We start from the raw sequence: 24,952 nt of genomic DNA on the forward strand, positions 1-24,952 counted from the left end.
ATTTGCAAATAAGAAAACAATCAAAAGACTAAACCCCTTTCTCCTGATACTTACTAAAATTAGAACAGAAGAGATTTTTTCAGAAAGATTGGAGGAATCTGCTTACATGTCTGGTCCCTCTCAGAACCCAGAGAGAACACGGACAAAGGACAAAGAACACACACAAAAGCTTCCCTCCATCCAGATTTGAAAGTGTCTTGTCTTCTGATTGGTCTTCTGGTCAGGTGTTCTGGTTCACTGTTTGTTAACCCTTTACAGGTGAAAGAGACAGTAACCCTTAGCGATCTGTTTATGACACAAGCAAATATGCTCAGAGCAGTTACAAGCTGGTCACTAAATCTCTCCAAGCCATTGGAAACCACATTGCAGTCATACCTGCCCTGCGAGATCCCACTCTAGCAGGCCTTAAAGCAAGGGTTGGGTAGATCAGCCATGGGGAAGGGGTGCGTTTAGATACAAATGTTCCAGTCTCTGATCCCAGAACAGGGAGTGGGGAATGCAACATACAGGAGTCCCACTTGGTCATGATGGCTCTGGAAGCTCTAAGTCTATCCCTGAAAAATGTGACCCAGTTTAACATAACAAGATACATATAAAAACTCTCATCTCCTTCCCTAGACTAAATTGCTTAACAACGCAGAGGATACTACCAGGGACCTGCTGCACATAACGCATTGTCACTGGTAACCATGTATTGCCTGTATATTGACAATGATACCAAGTACATTACCACTGTTCACAGCTGTCAACACACACTACACTGCCAGTGAGGCAATAGCTTCTTGTCCATGACTATGTACTACCAGCTGTGTCCAGTATCTAGCATCCAACATACTGTGTGGTTATCAGCTACACACACAGAATATCACAGTTGGAAAGGACCTCAGGAGGTATCCAGTCCAACCCCCTGCTCAAAGTAGGACCAATCCCCAGTCCTCTAAGGGGCTCCCACAAGGGCTGAACTCACAACCCTGGGTTTAGCAGGCTAATGCTCAACCCACTGAGCTATCCCTCCCCCTATGGGGAAGTGTCTTGCCATGGGACTTACTAGCACAGAACCAGTTGATGATGTGGAAAGGGAGTAGCAGAGCATAGTAGCTCTCTGCCAGTTTCCTGATACATCTTAAACTACCCAGACTCGTTAATTTTTATTATGGCATCTTCCAAAGGCCTCAGTCAGAAATCAGGGCCCCATCCTTCTAGATGCTGCACAGACACAGAGAAACACAGGGCCTGGGACAAGAGATTCAGACCTGTTCAGAGGGGTTTTACCCACCAGATCCTGCCTTGAGTATTTCTGGGGAACCCCAGGCTAAGTGGAATGGCCAGACGTTTCCACATTTGATTGCCAACATTAGGCACCAGAAAACATGCCTTAGCCCTACACAAGTGGCCCCTTTCTTTAAGAATTGCTAAGCTCCCCACAGCTCTCCCTGACTTCAGTGTTTAGCGCAATAATTCTGCCTAGGTTAGGACTCTCCTGCATGATCCCTCCATCGTGTGCCAGTCACAGTTTCCCATCTGTGCCAGAGTCCACAAAGGATGATGACTCTGTTACAGCTCTAGCAGAGAGCCTGGCTCTGGAGATCCCAAGTTAAAATCCCCAGTGCTGGCCAAGGTTGCAGCTCTGATCCTTTCACGCTCCATGCCTGTCTGCCCCTGTGGGGATCGGAGGACTGCAGTCTGCTTCTGGTGCCAGCATACTGTGGGAGGGGCATCGTCACAGGGCAGGGCCTGGACACACACAGTCCTACGTGCCTTCGAAAACAATGTCTGTGCCTAGACGATTTCCCAGCTGCGGGTTTGTGATCTTTAGCTTCATTGTGGCAAGTCCTCTGCAAGGAAAAGCACCAATACAGGTGAGTAGGGGAGAAACAGTTTAAATGAAAGGAAGTGGCCAGAGGCCAAGCAATGTAATCTCTTGAGGCAAAGAATCCCAACCTATGGTTCTGTGAGGTACATGTAATTCAAGGCTCCCACAATATCCATCCATTAGGTAGGTGTTCCATGCCCTCTGCCTGTATCCCAGAAGTACCCAGTACTCATATAAGAAGGCAGCATGGTCCAGAGGATTATCCACTAGACTGGGAGTCGGGTGAGCTGGGTTCTGTGCCGGGGGATGATGATCCCTGCCTTCTAGTACAAAGAGCCCTGAGATCTAGGGATGAAAAGTACCACCCAGTAAATGAAGTAGAGGCTAGAGCTAGTCCTCGGGGGGGGGGGAGAGAGATAAAACAGGGGACCTCCTCCTTCCGAGCAGCTGGGAAGGGATGGCAGAGAGGCTGTTACTTTGCAACGGCATATGGTGGGGTTCTGCTGTGGCTCACTATCTGGCCATATCCAGATGAGGAAGCTGGCCTAAGCTGATCAGCCACGGCTTGGAGAAAAGGGATAAGAGCCAAGTGCTCTGCAACACTAGGGTGCTGAATGCAATGTGCCACTGACTGCGCTAGCTCCCAGCAGAAGGCGGCATGGGCAGTGACTGACTGCAAGGGGATTTTGCAGTGGTGAGGCACATTAGAGTCGTGATATCATATCGGACAATAAGGTGAATCCCATCCCCTGGGATATTTAAAACCAGACTGGCCCAAGCACTGTAAGGAGCAACGTTGCTCCATCAGAAAGAGCAAACACATGACCAAATAGCCCCTCTGATTTCTGTGGTCGCATGGTCTGCTGGAGACGGGGTGGAATAGATGGACCATTCTTCTGTTGAGTTTAGCAGCTACTGTGTTCAAAAAATAAAGGCAGGCTGGAATCACAGTGCTGAGGAATTTCCCCTTCTTGTTCAGGAAGGGTAGTAGAAGGATATGCCAGCCCAGGAGTGGTAGGTAAAGGAGCCCATCACCTGGTAGAACACTGCAGACAAAAGACAACAAAATGGATCCTGCTCTCCAGTTTCAAGTCATTCACGTGTAATGAGATCCCACGCACCGTGTGGGTGTGAGCAGCTATGGACACCAAACTTTTCCTTTCCTTTTTTTCTTTGCCAGATCTGGAGACCCTTGGCTGTTGGGGTGATAACCCACCAACATGGGTATTAAAGCAATGTTACCGAGCTATGAGCTGGGTTTCTACGCTCTGATCCTGACTTGTGCAGTGGTGTACAGTGGAAATGGGATCTTTGAGGCATCGAGAGGTAATTTTCCTTATCCAAGCTAGCCAGCCCGTGGGTGTGCAAGTGGTAGGTGTATTCCAAACAGGCATTCTTACCATCCAGAATTCAGAAGGAGCCAATTTCTACCATTTGCAATATTTTTTCTTATGAGCATAAGTATAAAGCTCTTGGACTTGATTCTCTGCTAAGAATGACCTTGTGAGTCACTTTCACCTGAGCAAAGTAGATGTGAAATGCTGCCCAATCCTAGTGGAACCATTCCACGCTCACTAGGCACAGATGTGAATGGCGACATCAGGCGCAAAGAAGTGGCGAAGCCCCTCTGTCTACGTCTTAGACAGGCCGATACCTTTTCTTCAAGGGCTCTGATCGTCAGTAATGCAGCACATCTTTTTATGGAACACCAGACCATGGCACTGCTGACGGCTGGGTCCCCCTCCCCCTATGAGAGCTCCCAATTCTTCCTATCTACAGCATATCATCTCATGATGGTTCCTCAAACAGGGCAGGGGCAAGATGTTGGAGAAATCCCTGGTTGGAGGCTCTTTGGTCTTTGCTCCTTTCCTCTGGCTCCTTTAGCAGTGCAAACAACCCTCGTAGGGATGATCATTCTGGGTTGAGTCTGATGCACATTGGTGGGGTGACGCAGGTGACGCTTGGACTGCTGCTGCCTATGATGTATCTGTCTGAAGCATAAACAGGGGGCTTCAGGCTGAAGGTGGTCATGCCAGCCCCCTCCAGCTAAACCCTAAATCCACACAGTTAACTGGGCATAGCTATGACTGAGACTAATACTGCCTCGATGGACCAAGGAGCAATGCAATCAGCTGACCGAGAACCTTCCCCTAAGCCCACTGAAATCAATGAAGCTTTTTCTAATGACTTCAGTGGGCTTTGGATCAGGCCCGTAGGTTTCAGAAGAGTGGCTCCACTCCCAAATCCCATGGAAGCCGCAGGTGCTCAGCACCTCCCATGATTGGTCCCTTATGGGCTGGCTGTAGGGATGTCAAGGTTCCTTCCCCACTCTGAACTCTAGGGTACAGATGTGAGGACCCTCATGAAAGCCCCCATAGCTTATTTACCAGCTTAGGTTTGCAATAAGCTGCCACCACCAAGTGTGTTCCAAATCAGGGGAGAGCCACTTAGAACTCTGCCTTCCCCCAAATATTTCCCAAGTCCCCAACCCCTCCGCTTTCCTGGGCAGATTTGAGACTAATTCCTTCCCCCCCCACAAGTTCTTACACCTCTCTCTTGTGCAAGCTCAAGAGTATACCCTCACCAGTTAGTCCTGGTGAACATAGATCCAAAACCTTTGGATCTTAAAACAATGAAAAATCAAACAGGTTCTTTAAAAGAAAAAAATTAATTATAGAAAAAGTAAAAATCATCTCTGTAAAATCAGGATGGAAAATAACTTTACAGGGTAATCAGATTCAAAGAGCCCAGAGGAACCCCCTCTAGCCTTAGGTTCAAAGTTACAGCAAACGGAGGAAAACCCTCTAGCAAAAGAAACATTTACAAGTTGAGAAAAACAAAGATAAAACTAACAGGCCTTGCCTGGTTGTTACTTACAAGTTTGAAATATGAGAGACTTGTTCAGAAAGATTTGGAGAGCCTGGATTGATGTCTGGTCCCTCTTAGTCCCAAGAGCGAACAACCCCCAAAACAAAGAGCACAAACAAAAGCCTTCCCCCCACCAAGATTTGAAAGTATCTTGTCCCCTTATTGGTCCTTTGGGTCAGGTGTCAGCCAGGTGACCTGAGCTTCTTAACCCTTTACAGGTAAAAGGATTTTGGTGTCTTTGGCCATGAGGGATTTTATAGTATTGTACACAGGAGGGCTGTTCCCTTCCCTTTATAGTTATGACAAGCGGTAACAGAGAAGCTGTCTGGGAGCCCCCAGAAGTACTTCACGCTAAGTGCTCAGGGGGCAACTCGAAAGAGCTGGAGTGATGGTGGAGATGGCTTCTTGGGTTGAGTGGGATTTTTCAAAGGGAAAGAAGAGCTGTAGCTACACAACTCCCGTTCTGTGCCCGCAAGGGGGGGGGCGAGGTACTGGCGAAAGCATGAGCCCGAGAATAATAAGCAAGCCTTTACTGAGGGAAGAACTTACACTCCAAGCTGCATGCGGAGTCCCTGAGGCACATGGAGGGGCTGCGGGGGACTCTGAACGTTCGGGACAGCTGGCCAGGCAGGACTCTGCCGAGGGGAGTTCTCTGCGATGTTATATCCCCCACACTTATCTCAGGGTTATACGGGGTCAACAGCTGGCTACATTCATAAATTGTACATATTATATAAACTGACTAGTTTACAGACAAAAATATGCTGAACGGTACTAAACCATATCTTGGCAGGGTGTATCAGGCAAAGTTCACTGAACGGTCTGCATCTTCCGCTCACATTCAGTCACATGCTTGGGCCACCGCTTAACTCCTCGCCAGTCTTCCACACCCTTGCCCCTACACGTTCATTCCAGCAGAAGCCATGCAGTAAATCCCACGGCTGGTCACTATTGAAAACCTCAGCTGCTTTCTCTCCCCTCTGTTGCTCTTTCTCCTCCCATCTACCAGAAGAAGGCAACAAAGCCAGGGGAAACCCCTCCCCTGCTTACCCCAAGGCTCATCCCCTGTGCTGACCAATCAGGGGGAAGAAGTGCTGCAGCATCAAGGCGCAGGCCCTGACTCAGCAAGGCCCTGGAGCGCATGCTGCATTGTCAGTGCAGTGGCTTCCATGGGAGCTGCGCATGTGCTCCAAGTGAAGCACGTGCCTAAGCGCTTTGCAGCCTCTGGCTGTGTACAGAAGACAGTCTCCGCATCAGAGTGGTTTCTCCCCAGGTAACACCTGCTCTTTTGCAGATAATGTGAACAGAAAAGCCTTTCGGCAAGGCATAAAGCCGGGCTGGCATTACTTCGGCAGGAAAATGGTAAGTAACCCAACAGTGGGACACTGGTTGCTTAAAGTACCACCACCAAGGTTGCCAGCTACAAAAAAAAGAGCCCTGACTTTTCCGCCGCTTGGGTCTTTCTGCTTTGCCTGTGTGAACCTTTCTGCTGCTTGTCGGAACGACCGTGTCATCAATTAAAAGTTCACTCGCTAAGGAATATATTATTTACGCAACACAGCAAGCGTGCACGGCATTTATGTGCACCTATAGACACAAGTGATCCCAGCAGAGCCCGTACAGGGTTGATAGAGCTAAGCTAACATCCTTTGAAATCAACAGACGGTAGAAAGGGCATGAAAATAACTTGAACTGTGGGCATGATCCTGTGAGGTGCCAAGTGCCTTCGACTCCTGTTGAAGTCAATGGAAGTGGAGGGCACCCAGCAACGAGAAGGAACAGGTGCTGTATCTGTGCTATCTGATAGAGAAGGACATTTGGGGGAGCTGAAGGCTTAGGGGGGTGGAGGGTTACTAAGCAGGAAGTCAGAGATTAGGGGGCCTTGGAGTGACTGCAGTAGCCTTTCCATGGCTTGTCTGTGCTGACATGGCTCTGTTCTGACAGGACTCAGCTGACTTTGAGTGGGCGATGTGGTTCACCTCATTCAGGAACATCATCATCTTTGCCCTTTCAGGGCACATCCTGTTCGCCAAGATCTGCTCCATGGTGGCTCCTCAGGTGAGCAAGGGCCACTCCCCAGACATGCCTAGACAGGGGCGCACATGGTAGTGCAGGGCAAACACAGATCCCTTTCCTTGCTTAACTGGTGATGGCGTCATTTAAGATTCCAATAAACACTGTTCACAGGGCACATTCCTTGGACCTAGGGGACTTTTTTAAAGGGCTGCAAATGCCTCATGATCTGACCCGCCCTTGTGGGGCTCAGGGCTTGTTTACCCTCAAAATGTGACAGCGGCACAGCTGCGACGCATTAGCACTTCAGTGTAGACACTACCTATGCTGACGGGAGGGGTTCTCCTGAGAGGAAGGAGGTAGGTTGAAGGAAGAATTCTTCTGTCAACCTAGCACTGTCTACATAGGGAATTAGGTCGGCTTAATGACGCCGCTCGGGGGAGTGCATTTTTCACACTCCATCTGTGATGTAGTTACGCTGACCTCATATTCTAGTTTAGGCCAGGCCTAAGACAAAAGAATACAGTTGGGCCACAGAGAATCCACAGTCATGATGGCATGGTGGAAGCTAAATACTTGGCCTTTTGGACAATATCATAAAAACCATCTGTGTATATTGAGAATTTGATGGGAGAGGGGGCTCCCCCAATGAATGTCCTTCCAACTGTGCCCCATTAAAAGCCTTTCAGGGCCGGGACTGTCTGTCACGTAGGCACTACCATAGTAAAACTAACTAACAATTGCTGGGTGTTTGTGATCAGGCCATGAGTGGCTGTGACTGAGAGAGCTGCTGAAGGGCTCAGACAATGTTGTTTTTTTCAATCAAACTTTTTGGGGATGGTTTTCTACCTCTTTGTCCGTCGTTCATTTAATCAGGCAGATGCATAAAAGCAGGATCTTTGCTCATTATTTACTACAGCTGCTTGTGCGTGGGGGGGAACATTTCATTAACATTGTTTTCTTTTTCTAAAAAGTGTCATAAAAACTCCACAAATCTGAGACCTCCTGGCTCAGTTATTGCAACTCAGAGGGGAGGGACGGTCCAGTGGTTAGCGTACTAGCCTGCGACTCAGGAGACCTTGGGCAAGCCAGTTAGGACCAAATTTTTTAAGGAGTTTTGGTGCCTAACTCCCATTGATTGCAACACAGGTTAGATGTCTAAATACCTTTACAATCCGGGCTTTCATCTCTCTGTGGCTCCGTTCCCCACCTGGGAAGTGGGCATAACAGCACTTCCCTACCTCACTGGGGCGCTGTGAGGATTAAGACATTAAAGATTGTGAGGTGCCGGGGTGATGGGAGGCAGATAAGTACCTGAAAGAGAAACTTATTGGTTGAAATCCTGGCCCCACTGAAGTCAGTGTGAGTGTCACTGCTGATGTCAGTGACACTAAGATGGCACCCATCTAGGAATGGTGTCACATGCCTGGAAAAAGCCCCAAAGAACCTGGGAGTCCTGCTAGATGATCAGCTGAACACGAGCTCCCAGGATGATGTGATTCTAAGAGGACTAATGTGAACAAGGAGAGGGGCAGAAAAATCCCCCGTCTTGGCTGGATGTTAATAAAATAATAATAATAACCCACATACACTGATCTGCTCTAGTGTAAATGAAACTGTTCCTGCTCCCCCTGTACCTGTCTGGCACCCCCGCGGTGCAGTGGGCAGCAGGGTTCTGTTGCCCATGGGCGCTGGGTGTTAGACTCCCAAGGGGCACCCTGACGCAAATTCTCTTTTCTCACAGCACAGATCTGTGGTTTACATGCTCTATGGGATGTTGGCCGTGCTGGGCACCATGGGACGCGCCTACCTGATGATTGTCCTCTCTCACTGCATTGTGCTCTACAGCGTGGCGCTGGCTAAGCAGAGGTGGTTGTGCTTTGCGGCCGGGCTTTGCAGCCTGGCCTCTTTCAGGCTGGAACCTTTCAGCACGTGGCAGGTACGTGTGCAGCTGGTTTCTTTCCAGGGTGCAGCTTGGTTTTGTTCCCAGGGTCATGCCCCGGTGTATTTGGGCCTATGATTTGATAGCTCATGTCAAACTAAAACATTTGAGGTGAGGAAGAGCCACCTGTATGGAGGCACATCCTCTAATGGCTAGAGCAGGAACCAGAACTCTTGGGTTCTATTCCTGGCCCTGCCACTGATGTGCTAGGGGCCTCAGGCAGGTCTCTTAGCCTGTCTGTGCCTCAACATCCCCGGAGATTATAATTGTTTCAGTTTAGCAATGTAACATAATATATGGAGATATACCTATCTCATAGAGCTGGAAGGGACCCCATAGGGTCATGGAGTCCAGCCCTCTGCCTTCACTAGCAGGACCAAGTACTGATTTTGCCCCAGATCCCTGAGTGACCCTCTCAAGGACTGAACTCACAACCCTGGGTTTAGCAGGCCGATGCTCAAACCACTGAGCTATCCCCCACTTAAGCACCTGAGCTGTCCCATGGAAGTAGTGATAGCCCCAGCGCAGGCTTGGTGCAGAGGGCTCTGGACTGGGACTCAGGCTCTGCACTGAGTTAGCTGGGTGACTCTGAGTGCATCATTTCCCCTCCTTGTGCCTCAGTCTCTCCATCTTTTAAAATGGTATTGAACGCATTGGTAAGGTGCTTCAGGATCTATGGCTGAAAAGCTCTATGGAAGAGCTGGATATTATTATATTAAATTACTGGTAGGCATATTCCTTAATTAGCTTGCTGACTCAGGACTAGTAATACTTCTCTGCCTTACAGAGGTATTATAAGGCTTAAAACCAAAGTCTTGCCTACCCACAGTCCATCAGGGCTTGATTTTCAGACGTGCCGAGCACCCACAATTCCCGTTACAGAAAACAGAAGCTCTGGGTTCTCAGCACTTCTACACCTCAATCCATTTCCCGTAGCACGTTTGCAGACATAAAAGTGATAGTCCGAGCTCCCTTGGCCCAGTCCCACCACTGGTAATTACTTTCTGTCAATCTAAATGCCCCTTTGCAATTTCGCAGCTGCAATTTTCCATTCAAGTCATTTGTATAGACTGGCTAGTGGTCACATTCCACCCCAGAGGTGGCCGCAGGTCAGTGCTGGGTGAAGTCATCCCTGTGTGTGATATTCTATAAGGGTGACATTTACACCTGTTCCAAAGACCAGCACAAAACCTACACCCACTTCAGTGCTCTGGTGAGCTCTTATATGCACCATCGGCCTTGTGCTAGACTCCTGCACAATGGTGAATTTCAGCTTAAAGTTTTTGTGATCCTTCTGGTTGTAAGAGCCAGACCATTCAAACTAGAAATAAGGGGCAGTTTTTTCAGTAGTGAGGGTAATTGACCACTGGAATAACTTACCTAGGGCGGTGATGGGTTCTCCATCCCTTCAAGTCTTTCCATCTAGACTGGGTGTCTCTTGAAAAGATACGCTATAGCTCCAATGGAAATTATGGGCTTGGTGCAGAAATTAGTGTGTGAGGTTCAAGGGTTCATGTTATACAGGAGGTTAGACTAGATAATCATAATGGTACTTTTCTGGTCTTAAAATCTATGCAGCTACGCTCTCAGAAAGTAAAGCGTCATTCATATCTGAAGCCAGACTCGGTCGTAGGAGATGCCAGCTGTAGGCAGTTGCACAGAAGAAGACCTTTTCAGCCATATGACATAGTAACTATTCTATTTTGTTTAGAATGGATTTGTAACAAGAACTTTTGATCTTCAAGATGTTCTGTTTTATGGAGGAAGCGGCTTTACCATCATGCGCTGCATGAGCTTTGCGCTGGAGAACTCCGAGAGGAAGGGAGGGATTTACTCCATCGTTGACCTGCTGAAATATAATTTCTACCTCCCGTTTTTTTTCTTCGGACCCATCATGACCTTTGATCGATTCTACTCTCAGGTACTAGCTTTTCAGTTTTCCTCCTTACATCTTACGGGGCAGATTTTAAAAGGGGTCCTCAGCCCAGTCTTCTATTTCGAACCTGTAGTTTTACTCCCACAAATAGTTGCTGGCACAGTCAGTTTCATTTAGACATACACTTACCTGATTTGAGGGCACAAGTCAGGTAGCTAGACATAGTGCTTAATTTAGCATAGAATCATAGAAGATTAGGGTTGGACGAGACCGCAGGAGGTCATCTAGTCCAACCCCCTGCTTAAAGCAAGACAAAAAAGGTGCCAGGGCTCAAGCAATTTTTTTACATTCTGATGCGGCAAGCCCAGAGGTGACGGGGCTATGAACTGCCAAGCCCAGAGGTGATGGGGCTATGAACTGCCAAGCCCAGAGGTGCCCGGGCTCAGCACAAATTTTAAACAGTGGCTAAACATCAAGGTGACATCAGTTGCACTTGCAATTAGATGATGGAACAAAATTCGGATGCAAAACAAGAAGCTATTCCTAAAAATCAGTGCCACTAGATCAAGTTTTCAGTTGAGCTGTTTCTACCGAAAATATGTGAGGAAATGTGTTGTGGTAAAGTCATTGGACTAGGATCTTGGTTCAGTTCCTGGCTTTGCCACTGACTCACTGTGCAACTTTGAGACTAAATTTCTCTGTGTCTGTTTCCCATCTTCAAAATGGGGATGATAATTCTTCTTTAATTCCTAGGTGTGTTGCAAGAATAAATTCATTGTTTGTGAGGAGCTGAGGTACTATGGGAGCCAGATGACAACCTAGATGACAGACAGAAGTTGCACTTGCAAAGTCCTCAGCAGTGTGCAGATAGTTAGCTGCCCCTACAAATTCCCATTTGTACATGCAGTTATCCCCATGTGCCCATGCTCACACATTGGGGCCCACGTGGCAGCTGCACAATGTGGATTAGACACATTATATGTTTGTGTCCCTTGTGTGTCACATCTTTTAAGTCTGTCCGTCCTCCCACAATGTATATGTGCAACACTGCCCTCTACTGGATGGAACATCAGACCTGCTTAGGGAGACTAAGACACGTGATCACAAATTTGACAAATTAGAGGACTGAGCCAAGAGAAACCTGATGAGGTTCAACAAGGACAAGTGCAGAGTCCTGCACTTAGGATGGAAGAATCCCATTCACTGTTACAAACTAGGGACCAAATGGCTAGGCAGCAGCTCTGCAGAAAAGGACCTAGGGGTTACAGTGGACAAGAAGCTGGATATGAGTTGACAGTGTGCCCTTGTTGCCAAGAAGGCTAACGGCATTTTGGGCTGTATAAGTAGGGGCTTTGCCAGCAGATCGAGGGACGTGATCATTCCCCTCTATTCGACATTGGTGAGACCTCATCTGGAGTACTGCGTCCAGTTTTGGGCTCCACACTACAAGAGGGATGTGGAAAAATTGGAAAGAGTCCAGCAGAGGGCAACAAAAATGATTAGGGGAGTGGAGCACATGACTTATGAGGAGAGGCTGAGGGAACTGAGATTGTTTAGTGTGCAGAAGAGAAGAATGAGGGGGGATTTGATAGCTGCTTTCAACTACCTGGAAGGGGGTTCCAAAGAGGATGGATCTAGACTGTTCTCAGTGGTACCTAATGACAGAACAAGGAGAAATGGTCTCAAGTTGCAGTGGGGGAGGTTTAGGTTGGATATTAGGAAAAACTTTTTCACTCAGAGAGTGGTGAAGCACTGGAATGGGTTACCTAGGGACATGGTTGAATCTCCTTCCTTAGAGGTTTTTAAGGTCAGGCTTGACAAAGCCCTGGCTGGGCTGATTTAGTTGGGGATTGGTCCTGCTTTAAGCAGGGGGTTGGACTAGATGACCTCCTGAGGTCCCTTCCAACCCTGATATTCTATGATTCTATGATCACATCGCCCTCTAGCTACTGTAGTCAACAGACATTATGAGCCTTCATATAAGAGAGAATTTCAGTCTAGAGAGACAAGGTGGGGGAGGTAATATCTTTTACTGGACCAACTTTTGTTTGTGAGAGAGACAAGCTTTCGAGCTACACAAAGCTAAATTTTATATAGGCCTGATTTTCAGAGGTGCTGAGTGCCCATAGCCTCACTGAAGTTAACGGGAGAGGTAGATATTCTAAGTCTCAGAAAAATCAAGCTATTTATCTATCTATAAATAAATAAAAACGGACAAATGAATTTTTATACTGGGAAGCGGCTTGACAACTAAATGTATGGGTTCCTCCTGCTCCTCCTATCATACTCCCATGTCTGTATATACATACATGTGTGTACCTATGTATATACTAATGCACATACGTGTGTTACATCTTGGTACAACAAAGAACTTATGTTTGCAAGGAGAACTTCCAAATGTGTGCAGTCACCCAGTCATCCTAGTCATTGGCTGATACTCAACTCTGTTCAAAAAGGAGAAACAGAACCCACAACTCAATACGACACCAAATAAGGTGGAAATGTTAATCCTTGGAACAAGCATATGCTGTTTCTTTTTGCCCTATTTTTGGTCTTGAAACCTGAAAGAGATGATGAACTCTCAGTGCAGGAACCCAGCTGACATCTGTGTAGTGTGTGATATTTAAACACAAAGCAACATAGCAGCACTGTGTTCATTTTCACCCTCCCTATCACAGTTCTGCTTTTAAAATGATTCAAAACCTAAATATTAGCAATGCAACAAAATGACACGCCAGTTCTTTTTCCCCCCATTTCTCCTCCAAAAAGGCTAGGAAAAAATTCACTCACAAACACAGCCAAGCATGCTAGCAGATCATGGAATATTAATCAGCCCCCTTTCATTTTCTTTTAAAGGAACAAGGTCAAGTGGAGGTCTGAAATTCAGTATCTGAACCCAGACACATTCTGTAAAACCTAACACAAATAGAAATCTTGTAATTAATTCAAAAAGATTTCAGTGAAAACATGGGGCTGGTAAATGCTTCCCTGCAGGGATGGAAATGCAAACGTGGCAGTATTGGTGCTGAGGCAGAAGAACTAGCAAATGAAACCGACTAGTGTATCCTCATTGCCCAAGAGAAGTGAAGTACATGCCATAAAACAGAATAAACGGCTAAAGAAACTCTTCCTTCTTATCACCCTGTATTGGTATTAGCAAGGCAGGCAAAAATGGCTCTTGCATCTTGACGGTGTCGCTTTAGTTTTGGAGACTAAACCAGAATGCTGATCTTACAGATTCATCATGGCATGGCTTAATGACGACATGGTCTCTGGACTTGTGCGTGTAGGCCATGTTGTTTACAGACAGCCTTATGCCTCATCATGTAACTGTGGCCAAATCCCAGCCACCTAGCTGTTTTCTCCATCTGCACCCCCTCCTATGAAGTGCTGAGTGCCCTGGTAACATAAATAGGTGTTGCAGCTCACTCTAGAAGGCGACACAATATCGAGGAGAACAGCCTGATGTTGCTGCCAGCTAACGGAGCTATATTTTGTCTCCAATGGTAGTAGAGATCTGTGTTTTGATGCATCATGTTCTGGGTTCAAACCCTGCTGATGAGAGGTTTCGTTGCACCCTCATCTGCTAATGAAGTCAATAGGAATTGAGGATTCTCCTCTTGCATCTTAGGGCTGGGCCTTATCTGTCTCCAATAAGTGACACACAGTGCAGTAAATAACTTCTCCAAGTAATTTCTAGTGTTCCTCCCAAAGCATATGCTCCGCCCATCTGACATCTATGGTCTGTTCTGTCTCACCTGCAAGCAAAGCAGACATGACACCAGCTGCCAGATATCAACAGGCCAACCTCACACATCCACTGATTACTGTCCCTGGGGAACTCCCAGTCAAACACCCTTTGCAACCCACACAGCTGCTGCCATATAAGTTCTTCTAAGTAAGATTGAAAATGTGATATCATGTGACATCAACAAAGAGGACCACATCCTGCGCTTGTTTTCACGGGGGTAAATCCAGAATTGGCTGACTAATATCAGTGGAATTACTGCCTCTGTGCAGTGGTATCACAGAGAAGTCGGTCCGAGATTCCATGTCAGGCTGCAATTAAGCCTTTTAATTATTCAGTGCCACCAAACCTCATGACCTGTATGTTTCTAGATTCAGCCCACACCCACGCTGGAGTATGTCAATGCCTTTTTGTTTCATCCCCTGCAGACTGGTTCCCAGGCTCAAAACCCCAAAGGAACCATTAAGATCATCTAGTCCGACCTCCTGCATAGCAAAAGGCATAGAATCTCACCCAGTGCTTCCTGCACTAAGCCCAACAGCTCCCTTTTATTTACGGAGGAAGTGGCCCTTCACCCCGGATCGAGTGATCAGATCTACCTCTTTCCGGAGCAGCCTCCTCTGAGTTCATGTTGCTTCTCCCCAAGGCCCCTGTCCAGTGGTATTGCCTTTAAAAACAACAACAAAAGGAGGGATTATTAGAGAAAATAACGGGAAATTCACAAGCAAGCCAAACATAAAGCAGGAGATAAACACAGCTGCACTAGCACATAACTGCAGAAGGCATAGCTAGTTAGATCCTATATATGTCTAACAAGCTAGGTCAGTGTAACTTCCACAGACTGTCTAGCTGCACCTGCAAGACCTCGATTCTAAATGGACATGCAACAGATTCCTCTGCCCTTATCATTAGGAGGCTGCTGAAAATCTGGCCCTGAGGGTCCTTATTATATTTTGAACTTGCCGTGGCAAGTTACACACTTCATTACAGCATTGACGATCGCAGGTCGTTGAGGGCTATTTTGGGGAGGCAAGGGGAGCTCATGGTTGGAGCAGGGAACAGTGACAGGACTCCAGTGCTCACTTCTGGCCAGGAGCGGCCTCAGCTGTTTTGCCGGCCAAGGTGAAAAAATTTTTGGCATCCCTACTCCCCACCCCCTCACAGTGGCAGAGAAAAACAAAAACAAAATGCTGGCCAGTCAGGGCGGTGTGGGGGCAAAGAAAAGTGGGGTAGCTGTTCGGCACCCGCCCTGGAAGCTGGCGCCCAGGGTGACTGCCCTGCTTGCCCATCCTTAGAACCAGGCCTGCTCCTGACTCTGCCCCTAACTGGCTCTGTGACTTCTGAGCAGTCATTTAGCCTCTCTGGTTCCCAGTTTATCCACCTGTAAATTGGGAGCACTGGTCATACCAATTAACTCAGGCTTGGTCTACACTGGAAAATTAGGTCAGCATAACTGCGTCGCTCAGGGGTGTGAAAAATACACACCCTGAGGAGTGTAGTTAAGCCAACCTAAGTCCCTGTGTAGACAGAGCTAGGTCAGTGGAGAAATTCTTTTGTCGACCTAGTTACGGCTCTCAGGGAGGTGGATTGCCTACTCCTGTGGGAGAATCCCTCCTGTTGGCAAACTCTGTCCTGTCTACACTGACAGCTACAGCAGCGCAGCTGTGCTGCTATAGCATTGTAAGTGTAGACAAGCCCTTGGCCTAGATCATCTAACAATCCCTTTGAGCCTTTACATCTAGGAACTTTCAGGGATGCTCTGCGGCTGAATTGACTAATGTTTAGAAAGTGCATTGACTGCAATGGACGTTTCCCTGAACAAAAACTGAGTAAGAACCTCAGGACCGGATCCGTTAATACATCAGAAACTTGCATCTCTGAAACCCTCCCATCTGCCCACCCCGCCTCATTATCCAAACTTGGGCCAGGCTTGGATGTGCATTGCTGCACTGAATGGTCCATTGAGATGCCACGTCTCCCCAGCTCCATTCGGACGAATGAGATTGCATTGGGCAATATTCAGGGCCTTGCCTGCCCAAAGAATCAAAGCCTGCTTTTCGACAGCCCCGGCAAACTCTGCTATAGGCCCTGATGCTGTAAAAGCTGCAGCTTGTCAGAGCTGAACTATCCTCTCCCTTATGACCTACTGCGCAACACTTCCCCGCCAGGCAATACCAAGCCCACCAGAATCTCCCAGACGACACATTTTGATGATGCTTAAAACACAAGACATCTCCTCCCACCGCAGCCGCCATTTCCCCTTTCAGAAATAGTGGGCTGCCCAATGGCACCATCTATGGGATGGAGGACCCTGAAACATTGTTGGTACAGTGCCTTGTTAATAACAAGTAATAATATAATAATTATAGTAACAGTCGCATAATACCCAAAGATGGGATGGGTGCATCAGAAAAATCAAAGAAAGACTCGGTCCCTTCCCCCAAAGAGCTCACAGGGTTAAGATGTGTGTACACAAGGGGGTTTTAATTTCCCATGGGTGCTATCATTGTTACACCCGCACCAGTGGTAGGATTGTGCGTTACTACGTGTCTGTACAGCGCCTAGCACAATGGGACTCTGACCCTGTTTGGAGTCTCTAGGTGCTACTGCAGTGCACATGAATAACAACAACAATAGCAATATCAACTGCGAGAGCCCAGTGTAGACAAGATTTTAGAAGATCTGGTACTTTTACCACCATTTTAACTAAACCTGCTGAATGCCAGCTTAATTAATACAGTGCTGAACACAAGGTCAGCTGCAGGAATCCTGTCTAAGTTAGGGCTGCAACCAGTCCTGATGCTGGCTCAGCTGGAAGATGGAACCAATGACATTTCCCAATGGAAAACAGGCTTTAGGGCTGACTCAGTGGGACTATTCATGGGAGAAAATGCTAGTCAGCATAAAAGCATCAACAGCAATTTCTAAGCTTTCTGAGGCAGGGATCATCTCTTTGCTCTGTATTTTGTACAGCACCCAGCACAGTGGGATCCCGGTCCATGACCCTGGTTCCCAGGCAGCACGCTAATACAAATAACCAATAATAATATTAGAATTTAACACTCTGTAGACATTTCAGGAAAGCATTTATTTTAACCTTGGGCCAAACACATCCCTGGGGTAATTTCACCAGCAGAAGGAGGTTCAATTTGAGATGACTGTCCTATTGGGGTTTGTGAAATTATATATTCACTAACACAAACCCTAAACAGTGAGTCTATTTGTCAGGACCCATTGAAATAGCTCTTAAAAGAAGGGAAACTTTAAAAAGTTGAGGTAATAAGGAGGCATCTAAATACCCAAGGAGTCTCTGTAAGAGCCATTGGAACGTATGAAATGCCAGGTTGGCTGGGACGAATGATCCATCTAGCCCTGTATCCTGTCTCTGACAGAGGCTAGCGCCAGCTGTTTCAGAGCAAGAAACTCCAAAGGGGACAATTATGGACTAACCAGCCCACAGGAGCAGTTTATTCCTAAACTCCATCACTCAGGATCTGATCTAAAGTCCATTGAAGTCAGGGGGCTTTTGGCTCAGGCCCCAAGAGGCTAGGTCGTGCGCAGAAGCATGAATGTCAACAGGAAGCCGTTGTATCTGTCACACACCCAAAAATCATGTGTGAAGAACATTACAACCTGGACAAAGTCAAGCACGCAAAAGTTAGGAAATGCCAGAATTCAGGTTGCCGGAGTAACTTCAATCTGGCCTCCTTGTGTGTATGTGTTATGACATGACCAGATATCATTACATATTACTAGACCTTGGAGTCTTTCTCCCCAGGACTCTGCTTCATTCCATTCACAGGACGGTGAGCCTGTGTGGGTAGCTATTCGATATTTCTGTTCACCCAGTGTGTGCCATTCTCCCCCTCCCCCCACAGTCTTATTTACTGAATACCATCCAGTGCTGGCACTGAATACAGAATTGTTCATTTCCCCAGAGGTGTTGCTATGGTACTCAGCACTATAATATCTAAAGGCTTCACTTTTCAATTAATGAAATTCTCTTGTATGAGATGGGGGGCTGTTATTCCCATTTGACAGAGGGGGAAACTGAGGCACAGATAGATTAAGGTAAAAGTTTCCACTAATTTCGGGTCCCCAGTGTGGGACAGCGAGGGCTTGGGTTTTCAGAGTGCTTAGCATTAAATTGCACTCTGTTTGTTCAAAGCACAACTCCCACTGACTTCAGCTTCTGTGAGCGCTCAGCACCTCTGCATATTGCAGGGAGGATCTTTCCCAGAAGGTTGAAAAATCTGCATTTAAGATGCCAGATCCTTCTCCTGTGAATCAGGTTTTAAGGGAAGACTGGGGGTCAGCTCTCCTGGAGTGGGGAGCCCATCCAGCTAACTGTTGGGAACAGAAAGTGGGGTGTCCAAAGGGGTCTTACCAATCCAAAACACTCCATTGAAAGATGTTCCTGCGACGCTTGTAAGGGATAAGTTGAAGACTTCAATAGCTCAGACATAGGTCAGGGGTTTGTTACAGGAGTGGGTGGGTGAGATTCTGTGGCCTGCGTTGTGCAGGAGGTCAGACTAGATGATCATAATGGTTCCTTCTGACCTTAAAGTCTATGAGTCTATGTAGTGCCAGCTGCATCAGGCTCTGCACCCCAAAAATGAGGAACCCGTAATTAGCAACCAGCTGACTTGCCCAGCATCACATAAAAACTCCCTGGCAGAGCGTCATGGTGTTCACCAAGCTGACACTGAGCACAGGCAGAACGGGGGGATGAGTCTTTCCCTGCTCACAGGCAGCCAGTGCTGCTGCCACAACTGCCCATCATGGAGACAGGCACCCACAGATGGGCCCAATAAGGAAAACAAGCCCAGCTCTAAAGGACAGAGCCTTCAGAGATGAGGAGGCCGTCCCAATACAACAGAAAGCAGGAAGCTTGCATCTCAATGTCCATTTTCTGTCAAGAGAAGTTCCTTTGCCAGCCAAGGCCAGGCCTCGGCCTTGTGGAGGAGGAGATGTAATGAGGTTTACAAACCCCATACTGAGCATAGGCAGAAGGGAGAGGAGAATCTTCTCCACTTACAGATGTAAAGAACCCAGGGATAGGTAGTGTAGCCTAGCAGTCACAGCTGGGCTGGGGTCCACAGGTCAAGGACGGTAGTCCATGAGCAGGGGTCAGAGGAATTACTAGAGCCAGGTTCAATAAGCAAGAGTCAGAATTGGGCCAGGTTCAGAGATCAGAGGTAGTACCAGCCTGCAAGAGTCAGAGTCAGCGTCAGGCTGGGGTCGGAGACCGGAGATCAAAAGATGAGATAAGATCTGAAGTCGCAGCGGGGGCAGAAGTCTGTATGGTTGCCCAGACAACTTCCCGGGGCCCCTGCCGGGTTAAACAGTGCGCATTGCCAATCAGAGGGCCACAGGGTACTGTCACTCTGGATACTTTGGGTGGGATGTTCTGTGGTGCCTGCTCTCCACAGTGCTCTAGCAATGTGGCTCTGCAGATCTGCCAGGTGCCACTGTGGGAACATCCACTGTTCCAGGCTCTTACAACAGGCAACCATCTGACTACACCCCAGGGCAGCTGCCAGAACGGCCCATCATGGAGGCAGGCACCACAGCTGGGACCAATAAGGAAAACATGCCAGCTGTAATGGAAGGACAACAGAGAGAGATGAGGAGGCAGAAAGGTCTGGGATAGCAGACGGGCCACAGCCTCATCCCAGGCTGCCTCTGAGAAACTGACAGGGAGACAAAGGAAGACTGCAAGCCCTGGAGATTAAGGGCTGATGGACTGAGCTAATTTGAGATGGACAGAAGGAGACAGTTAGCAGAAAGCTGGGCCTCTGGAGAGACTGCCACAAGAACAGCTGACATTGCGGCAGGGATAGAATCCGATTCTCCAGGCAACCCTAGCAGGAACCAGAGTGGGGAGATGGCTAGAAAGGAAAAGAGGCCGGAGCTAGGGTTGGGGAGATTGGATAGGAGCAGAAGAGGGGAGCGGCTGCTTGGACGGGAGGCAGTGGGTGGACACTGATGGAGAGAGGGAAGGAACAGGGAATGGGGGGTTGGATAGGTGCAGAGAGGGAAGGGGGCAGGAGCTCTTATTGACCCTACCCTTCTGCTCTTATTGACCCTACCCCAGCTCCTGTCCTGGTACGCCACTCCTCCTATCTTCCTCCCATCCAGGCTCCAATCTATCCCCCACTGTTCATATCCATCCCCCATGCCTCCTGTCTCCTCCACTATTGCTCCTAGCCGTACCCTCTCTCTGTACCTATTCTGTTCCCACGCCACCCCGAGCTCCTGCCCCCTTCCCTCTCTGCACCTATCCAACCCCCCATTCCCTGTTCCTTCCCTCTCTCCATCAGTGTCCACCCACTGCCTCCCGTCCAAGCAGTCGCTCCCCTCTTCTGCTCCTATCCAATCTTCCCAACCCTGGCTCCGGTCCCTTTTCCCTTCTATCCATCTCCCCACTCTGGTTCCTGCTAGGGTTGCCAGGCATCCAGTTTTCCACCAGAACGCCCGGGCGAAAAAGGACCCTGGTGGCTCCAGTCAGCATTGCTGACTGGGCCTTAAAAGTCCAGTTGGCCACCCACAAAGGGGCAGGCAAGGTGCCTGCCCAGCTCTGGGTGGCTCCTAGGAAGTGCCCAGCACCTCCTTCTGGCTCCTAAGCGCAGGGGCAGTCATGGGGGCTCTATGTGCTGCCTCTCACCCCAAGTGCCAGCTCTGCAGCTCCCATTGGCTGGGAACCATGGCCAATATGAGCTGCAGGGGTGGTGCCTGAAGTCAGGGCCAGCACACAGAGCTGCCTGGCCACACCTGCACCTAGGAGCCAGACAGACATGCCAGCCACTTCCCAGGAGCCTGAGGTCAGGGCTGCCTACACCCTGAACCCTCTCATGCCACCACAGCCCCCTGCCCCAGCCCTGAGCCTCCTCCCAAACCCAAACTCAAGCCTGGAGCCCCCTCCTGCACTCCAAACCCCTCATCCCCAGCCCCACCCCAGAGCCTGCACCCGCAACCAGAGCCCTCACCCCTTCCTGCTCCCCAAACCCCTGCCCCGGCCCAGCGCCCCCTCCCGCACTCTAAACCCCATGGCCCCAGCCTAGCGCACCTTCCTGAGGCAAATGTCATGCTCCTGCCAAATTTCTAGTGCCCACTCCAAAGCTGGGAGGCACTAGAGCTTCTCAAATGAAAGATCGCTGGAATTTTTTAACCCCAGGCAAAACAATGTATTTCCAATTTCTGTTCCCTGCCCCCCAGCCTCATTTTCAGAAACAGCTGAGCCATTTGAGCTGAAACTTTCCAAAAATCATTCTGCCTGAGGCAGATGCCCAGTGTGGCACATTTCAGCCCAAAGCAAGTGAAAAACAGAGTCTTTATCACAGAAAGCGTTGGGCAACCTGAATCACAGACACTGCTACCACCTTCACACCGATCATCTATTTAAAGGGCTTATATGGCCACAATTACCATTACCTCTGCTGGCCTCACACTCTTTAATGCACTGTCACAGCACCACTGAGAGGCAGGGCAGGGCTACAATTCCCATTATCTAGAGGGGAAACTGAGGCACAGAGCAGCTAAGTGAGTTGTCCAAAGTCAGACTGGAAGTTTGTGGTGGCTCAGGGAATCAACCCCAGTCTGCTATCTCCCACACTAAAGTCCTAATCACTGCACCATCCTTCCTCTCAGCTAGGCTCTGCACTGCCCCTGAGTGCAAAGATAAGGCAGCTGACCTTCAGCCCGTACTGGGATGAATCGCCTGGAAGGATGTTGTGAGTGGTATCCATGGGAATGCTGAGTCAGACGTTCCATCCATCCCCACACCCAGCCCAGGACACTGCATAGGGATGGCTTTAGAAATAGAGAGCTGAGCGGAGAACCTTGTGATTTGCTGAAGCCCCTTGCACTGCGTCACAGATGTTTCCTCTTAGACCTCAATGTTCCAGAACCCGTTGTTAGAGGGGAGAAATGACAGCTAAGATAATCGGCCAGTAACAGCTGATCCCTGCCGGATTAAACTCCGGTGGCTTCTCTGCTCCTATGTTTGGAAGCATCTTCATTTCCTGCCAGCGGGGCTGCTTGCAGGCCGATATCAAAGGCTGTGCGAGAGTAACATACACAAGCAATTCTGGCCAATGTTTAATCCTTGGAAATCATCTGTTTCTGTCGATCGGACTATTACAACCACAGCCAAATTGCTTTCCGAGAACTCCTGCTCCATGGGGAATGAAGAAATAGTAGTGAATATAAGCAGATTTCTTATTCAGCAGCAATTTTACGGAGCTGCTGAGAGCCAAGGCTGTCAATCTCCCCAGCATAATCCTAAATGCTTGCTAGGAACATTATTATAGTCCGATATTCAAGGGAGGATGCTGGTACTGGGAGGAATAGCAATGATTGTTACTGCAAAGCACACCAATGAGCCCCTGAAATCAGAGAGGGAAAAGAGCAGTCCCAACTGATACAGGATTCTCCCCTGCTCTGGATTCCTGAGAGCCTTGTCCATTGTGGTGACGGGGCTTCCACCCTTCCTGTCTTTTATTACAACACTCACTGCATGGCAGTGAAACTGCGGTCAGGGAATATGCACATGGTGCAATGGCCGTTCTAAAAAGTAGGGTTCAGAGTGAAGTCACCCTGCCCCAGCAGGAGGAGCAGCCAGGATTGTGCTTGCCAGAGCAGCTTGATGCACACAAGTATCAGAGGGCTAGCCGTGTTAGTCTGTATCCACAAAAACAACGAGGAGTCCAGTGGCACCTTAAAGACTAACAGATTTATTTAGGCATAAGGTTTCGTGGGTAAAAAAAACCTCATTTCTTCTGATGCATGGAGTGAAAATTACAGATATGGCATAAATATACTGGCACATGAAGAGAAGGGAGTTACCTTACAAGTGGAGAACCAGTGGTGACAAGGCCAATTCGATCAGGGTGGATGTGGTCCACTCCCAATAACTGATGAGGAGGTGTCAATACCAAGAGAGAGGAAATTGCTTTTGTAGTGAGCCAGCCACTCCCAGTACCTATTCAAGCCCAAATTAATGGTGTTAAGTTTGCAAATGAATTGTAGCTTCTGCAGCTTTATCAAGCATTCTTAAAACTACACTACCAACCTGGGGAAGTGGGGAAACAGATTGACAGAGCCAGACAGGTACCCAGAAGTCACCTACTACAGGACAGGCCCAACAAGCAAAATAACAGAACACCACTGACCGTCACCTACAGCCCCCAATTAGAACCTCTCCAGCGCATCATCAAGGATCTACAACCTATCCTGAAGGACGATCCTTCACTCTCACAGATCTTGGGAGACAGGCCAGTCCTCGCTTACAGACAGCCCCCAAACCTGAAGCAAATTCTCACCAGCAACTACACACCACACCACAGAAACACTAACTCAGCACCATCCCTATAACACACCTCAATCCTATCACAACGTACTCGTCCCCAAATCATCTCTAGCAACAAGCACATCAGGACCCAATGCACATAGCACAAACCATCGGGGTCTTCACCCTATGCACATCTACCAATGTGATATATGCCATCATGTGCCAGCAATGCCCCTCTGCCACGTACATTGGCCAAACCGGACAGTCTCTACGTAAAAGAATAAATGGACACAAATCAGACATCAGGAACGGTAACATACAAAAGCCAGGAGGAGAACGCTTCAATTTCCCTGGACATTAGATAACAGATTTAAAAGTAGCCATCCTGCAACAAAAAACTTCAAAAACAAACTTCAAAGAGAAACTGCAGAGCTACAAAATCCCAGTGTAGCCAAGGCTTCAGACAGGCTGGGAAAATTCTACTAGAGATGACCAAAAGTGGCTGTTTGACTCTCAGCCCATTCTCTGGGTGGCATAGCAAGTGCGTCTGTTTCAATTCAGCCCTTCCCTTGCTTGTCTTCCCAATAGGTAAGCACCAGCGAGCTGAGACGCAAAGACAATGAGATGTGGAACATTCGTGTCCAGGCTTTTCTCCACCTGGGGGCAATCGTCGCAGTGGACGTGTTTTTCCACTTCTTCTACATCTTGACCCTTCCTGCAGACGTGAAGTTCGTGAGTCGGCTCTCAGACTGGGCTTTAGGTGAGTGACGCAGAGAACCGCCTTTCATTCCTGTCCCTTAGCCGCTTGGTCAATGGCAGTCTCTGATCTTAGCAGATTTAGGAACTTCTCGAGTCTGAAATGTTAACTAATATTTTTATTCAGGTGCCTGAATAATGTAATGTAATAAGCAAAGATAAATCAAGGATAACCGTGGGTGCTTGAAGTTGGGCAACTAAATCATTATTTAGGGAGCTGTAGTAAAAAGGCCTGGTACTCAGCAGCTCCCATTGATCTCAGTGGGAATCATGGGAGCTCAGCACTTCTGAAAATCAGCCCCAAGGTGTCTCAAGGGGGCACCTGGTAACCCAGAATTAGTGGCCATGTATGAACATTTTGGCCCCTGGGCCAAAGTTCTAAGACAACAAGAGACACTGTCAAAGTATCTACTTTCATGTTCAACAACAGCTTCCCCACTGTTTATCATGACTCTGTATTCGCGGGGCCAGAGTCTGAGATTCTGATCTCAGCCACAGCCACCAGAGGGTAAAACGCAGAGGACTTCAGTGCAGTGGCTCCACATCTGCACTGATGTATCCGGGAACAGAATCTGGCCTACTATGCATGTGTGTGGACACAGGCAGAGGCGTCACAGGAGACAAAGCCTTGAATCAAGAGCCAC

The 24,952-nt window shown here is 48.2% G+C and overlaps 1 protein-coding gene across 3 annotated transcripts in view; it reads left to right on the top strand.

Moving 5' to 3' along the window:
* The window catches only part of HHATL (hedgehog acyltransferase like), a 41,520-nt gene that overhangs the window by 6,085 nt on the left and 10,483 nt on the right, over positions 1 to 24,952 (top strand). The window contains exons 2-7 of one of the 3 annotated variants that reach the window (XM_032772408.2): positions 2,994 to 3,139; positions 5,976 to 6,043; positions 6,626 to 6,739; positions 8,439 to 8,633; positions 10,348 to 10,557; positions 24,141 to 24,312. In XM_032772408.2, the coding sequence (XP_032628299.1) occupies positions 3,034 to 3,139; positions 5,976 to 6,043; positions 6,626 to 6,739; positions 8,439 to 8,633; positions 10,348 to 10,557; positions 24,141 to 24,312 (865 nt within the window). In that variant the 5' untranslated portion in view covers positions 2,994 to 3,033. The remainder of the gene's footprint in view (positions 1 to 2,993; positions 3,140 to 5,975; positions 6,044 to 6,625; positions 6,740 to 8,438; positions 8,634 to 10,347; positions 10,558 to 24,140; positions 24,313 to 24,952) is intronic. The other 2 variants (XM_032772416.2, XM_032772427.2) reach the window with 2 other exon arrangements.

Source organism: Chelonoidis abingdonii, chromosome 2 (genome assembly GCF_003597395.2).
Source record: "Chelonoidis abingdonii isolate Lonesome George chromosome 2, CheloAbing_2.0, whole genome shotgun sequence".
Classification (NCBI taxonomy): domain Eukaryota; kingdom Metazoa; phylum Chordata; order Testudines; family Testudinidae; genus Chelonoidis; species Chelonoidis abingdonii.